Source organism: Trachymyrmex septentrionalis, unplaced genomic scaffold (genome assembly GCF_001594115.1).
Source record: "Trachymyrmex septentrionalis isolate Tsep2-gDNA-1 unplaced genomic scaffold, Tsep1.0 scaffold79, whole genome shotgun sequence".
NCBI classification, from domain to species: Eukaryota; Metazoa; Arthropoda; class Insecta; order Hymenoptera; family Formicidae; genus Trachymyrmex; species Trachymyrmex septentrionalis.
In genome coordinates, this window is record NW_017305977.1 from 1,744,762 (window position 1) to 1,752,362 (window position 7,601).

General features: G+C 30.4%; 1 protein-coding gene across 1 annotated transcript in view; it reads left to right on the top strand.

Moving 5' to 3' along the window:
- Nucleotides 1–6,804: 6,804 nt before the first annotated feature.
- LOC108754354 (protoheme IX farnesyltransferase, mitochondrial) overlaps nt 6,805–7,601 on the top strand; it is a 2,417-nt gene continuing 1,620 nt past the window's right edge. The window contains exons 1-3 of the mRNA XM_018496598.1: nt 6,805–6,920; nt 7,034–7,148; nt 7,231–7,482. Of these exons, the coding sequence (XP_018352100.1) occupies nt 7,074–7,148; nt 7,231–7,482 (327 nt within the window). The 5' untranslated portion in view covers nt 6,805–6,920; nt 7,034–7,073. The remainder of the gene's footprint in view (nt 6,921–7,033; nt 7,149–7,230; nt 7,483–7,601) is intronic.

The window sequence follows — 7,601 nt, forward strand, 5'->3', positions numbered from 1 at the left end:
GAACAGAGTGTAATAATCGATGATAATATTAATAATGATGTGATAAGATCTGCTGTAGAACGAGTAACTATGTTATTGAATTATTTTGAATTAAAAATGCTCGAGATGAGGAAGCAAAACAATATTTATATAGTGACATTCCATTTCATTATGTATTCGAAAAAGTAACAATTAATGGTAAAACCATTAATTGTTGGGAAAAACGTCAAAGATATTTTAATTTGATCGAATGTATTCCGTCAGTCCATCTCAGATAGAAATACTTTTATTACATGTTAAAGGAGCGAAGAATTTTCGAGAACTGAGGATAGTTAATAATGAAGTACGTCAAATCTTTACCGCTGCATGTTTAGTATTAGGATTTATAGAAGATGATAACGAATGGTATAGCTAAATGAATGAAGCTAAAGTTTGGATGATGCTAAGACTTTCATAATTTATATATTCAAATTTTAATTCATTGTCAGTTTATCCAAAGAAATTATGGGATGAGTTTAAAAGGAAAGATTATATAAGACGGTATGGATTTACAATAGAAATAAAAAAAAAACATAATTATATTAAATATTTCAAAAGGAAGAATCAAGTATAACTAATTTTTTTGAAATGGAACAAGTAACAGAAGTACAAGAAATAAATAATGTGAAGAAGCTCAAGAAGATACATACGAGGTGTGATCAAAAAGTAAGGTGACTTTTCATTTTTATAAAAAAATATTTATTTATTCATCCAAAATTATGTTATCCCCTTCAAAATAATCCCCCTCTGATACAATGCACTTGTGCCAGCGCTTTTTCCAGTCGTCAAAACACTTCTGAAATGCACTTTTGGGTATTGCCTTGAGCTCCTCCAGCGATGCAGCCTTAATCTCCTCAATCGTCGCAAATCTTCGTCCTTTCATGGGCCTTTTCAATTTTGGGAAGAGGAAAAAGTCGCAGGGGGCCAAGTCTGGTGAATACGGTGGCTGAGGCATGATGATAGTATTGTTTTTGGCCAAAAAACTACTCACTAGTAACGACGTTTTGGAACGCAGTTTTGGAACGAATTTCGCTGACATACGTGTCATACCCAAAACATCCGTTAAAATTGATTGGCATGAGCCAAACGATATGTTAAGATCATCAGCTATTTCTCTAATCGTGATTCGACGATTTTTCAACACAATTTCTTTCACTTCCTGAACATTTTCGTCGGTTTTTGACGTGCTGGGGCGTCCAGAGCGAGGTTCATCGTTAACATTTTCTCGGCCCTCTTGGAATAACTTATACCATTTATAAACATTTTTTTTGCTCAAAGTTGACTCACCGTACGCCACTGTCAACATTTCAAGAGTTTTTGAACACTTAATACCATTTTTTACACAAAAATTAATACAAACTCTCTGCTCCATTATTTTCAAAAGCAAAAAATCGCCAAGCACGCAAACACGAGTCTAACCTTTATGCCTCTCACATAAAAACAACACATGCTATATAGTCAAAACTGTGAACATATGATAGTGACGAGTGTACCAACACAACAACAAAAAATTTTTTAAATTAGAGTGTACAGAGCGCGCGAAATTCAAAAAGTCACCTTACTTTTTGATCACACCTCGTACATAGGTTGTGACGTGACATTTACATCGTCACAAGGGTTTGATCTGACCGAAAATAGTGCGGCATTTTCGTCCTTTGTCCTCCCGTCGCGGAGAGCAGGCGCACAGTGATACGAAGATGAAAAAAATCCCAAATCTTGATAATAATATTGTTATCGGCTATTATTTTCGAGTATCTAATGAATAATAGTATCTTGTTATAAAAATAAATATATTTTATTCATTTGATTTAAGGAGAAAATCTTAAATCATAAATCAAACTTAAAATTCTAACTATTATATAATGTCTGTTCAATGCAAATGTATCACATGTATTGCAAATGTATATAGTTTTATTTTACATATAACATAATTATTTATCTAAATTTTTTAATAACAATTCTATTATAGTGTTTATAACAATGATATCTAAAATTTCAATTTTTATTTCTTTAATTATGTCAATAAAATGCTCCACTTTCCTCTAAGCTCTTGATTGCATTTTTCGACAGTAGATATTATTATTAAACTGCCCTTAAAAAATGACGTTACATGCTACATTTTGCAACTTTAGCTACAATTGTTATTTGATTACAGCCATGTAACCCAGTAAATGCCATTCGCGCTTCAGTAGTATTAGAAAAGCATAACTTCGAAATTTCTTGATATGCTCCATGATCTGATTTTTTTATATTATATTCAAATATAAATACATATATTATGAGTGCATGATGTATAGTAGTTAAAATTATATGTGTAAAGAATATTAATAAATTACTGTTTTAATAATGTCTTTGTTTTTGCTTTGCAAAAGATAATAAATTATATATATGATAATATAATTACATACTTATCTCTACTAAAACACTTTTCGCCACAAACACTCCATCGTTGACTATTCTATCGTATCTTATTCACTTATTTATGTTATTACCTGTGTAAGAAAAAAAACAGCTCACAAAGTATATTTTTTTATTGGCAAGTAAAAGCAATTATACTTTTTTAAAACTACAATTTATCTGATATATTAAAGGCTTCGATCCACATCCTTTCAATTAAGCTTTGGAGTATTTCAGAGATTTCTCTGAAAAAACTTTTGCCGTCTTTCTCCGGATGGAGAAATATTGAAATGTTCATTTTCAACCTAATCACTAGGTTATCTGATAGAGAGAGATTTCACTGATTAAAATTGAAACTAAAATTACATTGTCCGGCAATCAAAACACAATTCACAAAACTACGATGCATTTTTGATCGCTGACATAACATCCGATCCTATCAGATTTTAACAGTCATGAATGTAAAAATAACTAAGAACGAAATGTAGACCTCTAAAATCGAACCCCAAGCATTCCTGCTACGGACTGTACATCCGTCATACGACGTCTGACATTCATCATAACACGCATTCTACAATAAGCCATTAGTGATAAATCAGAAGTTAGAAGCTGAAAAGTGACTAATTAAAGCCGTCAATTTCCAACTTCTGATTCATGACTAATGGCTTATTGTACATTGGCCATATAAATCTACAATAGGATCACAAGTCGTAAGCCGTAAGAAATTGGCCAATCACAGTTAAATGTGAGAAGAATAATCGACTATGATTGGTTAATTTCTTACGGGTTATTGTTTACGACTCATTATAGAACAGGCCTAATAATGAATGTCAAATGTCTTATGACGGATGTCATACATAGTGTCACCGACAAGATACTGTGGCGACCGCCACAGAGGTCCAAGACGGAACTCGCTCGGATTCGCGGAAATACCTCAGCCACGCGAACTTGCTTTAAATAACATAGCCACCTATACTGATTCCAGGGCATCTAAGGCAGGTCCGCACTACATCGCCTTTCTGATGAGTCTAGTGGTGTGGGACCGAGACGAAACGCCACGGCCGACCAAATAGCTTAGAGCTATGGCCTCCTTAGTGAGTTTCCTCCTTTACCGACATTCCTTCTATGTAGCAATTAGCTACAATACTATTAAAGACCGACATCCTTATGGGAGTTCGCGTCCTTGTGAATATTGTGAAGTAATTAAGAGTTAAAAACTGATGATATTGTACTTATTTTATGATTTATTAGTTTAATAGACGTATTTATGCATTTAGAACTCAATAATACTCGATTTTTCTTTAAAATTGTGATTTCAGTGTTATCGTCAAAGTTTGATTATCAACAGAGATGATAACTGCAAAGAAAAAATTGTAATTTTTCTACAATATATAGGATATTATAGCTTAACAAGTATGCATATTTATCTATGGAACATTTATGTAATAAAAAATTATGAATTTAATAATGTATAAGCCAAATATTTATGTTAATAATAGCAAATTTATATCAATTGTCGATAATGTCAGCATTCTTCAATTACTTCCGGGCTCTTAGGGGGGCCTTTTTTATACTGCCGAAAATTTGTCCAGGGTTGACGGTCTTTAATAGTATCTCGTCGGTGAGAGATAATGTGAATCCTATATTTCAAATACGGTGGGTTCATTCGGAGTAACTCCCAAGAGACAAAACGAACAATACTTTTTTATCGGCTTACGATCACGAAAAAATATGGAAAAAGTACAAAAGAATGAAAAAGTGCAAAATACCAAGAGATTCAAATGTAAAAAAACTTTTCTTTTAATCTGTTCGAAAAAAAATTTAAATTAGAAGAAATGAAAATAAACGATACTGATTTGACTTTCAAATAATTTTGGCGCTTATACGCATTGCTATGTCAGTAAAATCCATATTTTTTATTAAATTTAAAATTTATTTATATTATTAACGACTTTGAGGTTAACTATATCGCGGCTATAACAGCAAAGTACCGGCTATTATAAACCGTTCCTTAACAAATTGCGGTAACGGCCATTACGGCTATGGAAACCGAATTACGGTTACGGCCTATTATAAACCGATCCTAAGAATTTCAACCTATCAGAAACTGTATATTCCACAATATATAATTTCTGAGATTAAAATTTTTAGGGGCTGCGCACCATAAAAGAAACAGGGAACAGGAACAGAGAATAAGAATTTCAACCTATCAGAAATCATGTATTGTGGAATACACAGTTTTTGATAGATTTAATTCTTATTCTCTGTTTCCTTGTTCCTTTTATTGTGCGGAACCTCTTAGAGTATATTCACACAAACTTGCATAGCCGCATAAACAAAATTATCCAATCGCATTTCTCTTATAAAGATACATGTAAAATGTGATTAGATAATTTATGTTATGCATACGTTTATTTGACTATGCAAGTTTGTGTGGATATACCCTTATTCTTTGTTTCCTGATTCCTATTCCTGGGGGTAGGAGGAGAGGGCAGGGGAGGGGGAGGTTTAAACCGGATCAGAATAAGAACTCCAACCAATTACAGTCGAGTATTTTCTTGTTACAGTCGAACGACAGGGAAATGCTCGACTGTAGTTGGTTGATTTTTACATTCTGATCCGGTTTAAACCCCCGGTGGAAACTAAGCCATTGATACATAAGGTTTGTTAGCGTCGTATGTTCCAACATGCTCTTGCCATAGTTTCTACTCACTCTAATGAGCGCATTGAAGTAAGGAGTTATGATAGGAGCACATTGGAGCATGTTGGAGCATGCGACGCGAATAAACCTATAGTTTAATGTTAAAATACTGCAAAAGAGCATGCTAATTTTAATTATGAAATAACATTCAAAACTTTGGAGAATAAATAAATATACAAGGAATGCTATTTGCGTCAAAACGATCAATCGACAATTGTAGTCAATTATTTAAATTAGAAATGCAGACACAAAATTAATAATCGCATTATTCTAAAATTTTGCAAATGTACACTCACCGATTAAAAGGTTGCAACACTTTTTTTTTAATGAGTTTCGGAATGCAGTCTACTCAGCGAGCGATTGATTCTTACTTATAAATCTGTAAGTAAAAACCAATCGCTCAGTGAATAGGCTGTATTCCAAAAAAAATCTGTCTTTTAACTTTAAAAATCTTTATAATTTATATATCTTTAATTATCTACTAAATAAATCTTCCCATACTTTTAAATATTATTTGTATAATATACTTGATCAATCTTCCAATAATTTTTATAATTCTTATAATTCAAACATACTATAATACTTAAATTCAAATTACACACTTATCATCTAAATACACATAATTATTTTGTTATAACTTCTTCCAACTATTCTTTTATAAAAATGACGGGCAATTTGTACGTATTATATCTATATATAAATTCAAATTTATTAAATTTAATAAATTTACTATTAAATCCTCTTTACCTAAAATGTTTAAAATCTAAATACTTCTAATTTACTTAAATATAACACATTTTTACTTAATAATTCTACATTTTAATTTGAATTCAAATTTAATCTAATCTATTAATTATATTTCCTAATAAAATAATTTTTAAACAACAGTACATAAAATTTCTATTAAGACCTGCCTATTGTGGACCATCATTTATAAAACAAGTTTCTCTAACCTTTTAAAATACCGCCAAATTATTTAAATTTAACGTTTAACATTTAATGTTTAACATTTAATTTTTAATTTTCCAACATTTATTATAATAATAGGATATCTAATCCTAATTTCTACTTATAATTTACTTATTATAAAATTTAACAACTTTCTCTTAAATATATCAAAATTTTTTCATATTTTATTATATAAAAACCCCTTTTATTAAAAATTTTTTACTTTTTTAATATAAATTAATCAAATTTACTTATAAATAATAGTCTAACCGCTATTGCTAGCTATATTTTATTATTATTTTTATATAAATTACTAAATTTCTTAAATGTAATTATTATAAATATTATATTTAAAAGAAAAATTTATTAAAATTTTTTTTATCTATCTAAATACGAACAACATATCGAATCTGTTGCTCAAATGTCAAATTTAATATTTTTTGCCCTTTTTTATGTATAAAATTATCGTTTTAATAGTTGTGCGACAAAAATCGTCATGTGATCTTTTTTATCGATGAAACGGATTGAGCAGCTCATGAAAATGCATCTTTAAGCGACGTATAAAATTACGTTTGACTCGCTTGACGCTAAATATGAGTAATAAGCGACATCATGAATACGTATCTTAATGTTTCCGAACGTAGCTCAGTTCTCGAAAATTTAAATCACATGACATTTTGCTGCTGTAGCGCATGTAGCGTGCTCCGCATGAAAAGTCAGCTTAATATTATATAGTTCATCTCTTCACTCTTCACTTTCAGTAATATTCAAACGTATTGAAAGTTTTTATTAATACGATTATATAATAATAAATATGTACTAATGATAAGAATCATGTTAGCGCATGAAAATGACTGTGAGTACGAAATTATATTATCTGAAAATTGCGGAAACAAATGTTTTCCTGCTATTATAACCAGTTTAGATTAGGTTATTTTCCTGTACTTATAGACTTTATTTTACATTTAGGTCGATGGAAATGAGCAATTAATTAAAATTAAAGTTAATCATGTTATTTATTATTCATCAGTTAAAAAATTGTCGGTACATATCATGCAGTTTTGTGCCAAAATGTTCTGTCATGGTTCGTAGTATCGATAAAATTTACTCACGTATTGCTCTGTATATTTTTATAAGAAGAAAAAGAAATAAAACTTTAATTCTAGTGTTCTGGCTTTCCAAGACGAAAATCGACAAAGACTGGAAACATGGAAGAATTAGCACAAACTGTGAAAGGTCACAAACGAGTTAGTCTTACTACTCTAGTTCCTTTTTCTGAGAAAAATGTTGCATGTAAAATTGAAAAAGATCCATGTAAAATAGAAAAGTCAGAATGGACATCTTTAATAACTGATTATACAAAGCTTCACAAGCATTATCTCAAATTATCAAAGATTAAATTGACATGTACGTATATCTGTCTTTTACATACACACATACATACATTAGACTACTAATTTAAAATATAGTTAATTACAATTAGGAGAAACATATATTTCTTTATTAAAACATTTGATACATTGCAATCTGACCAATA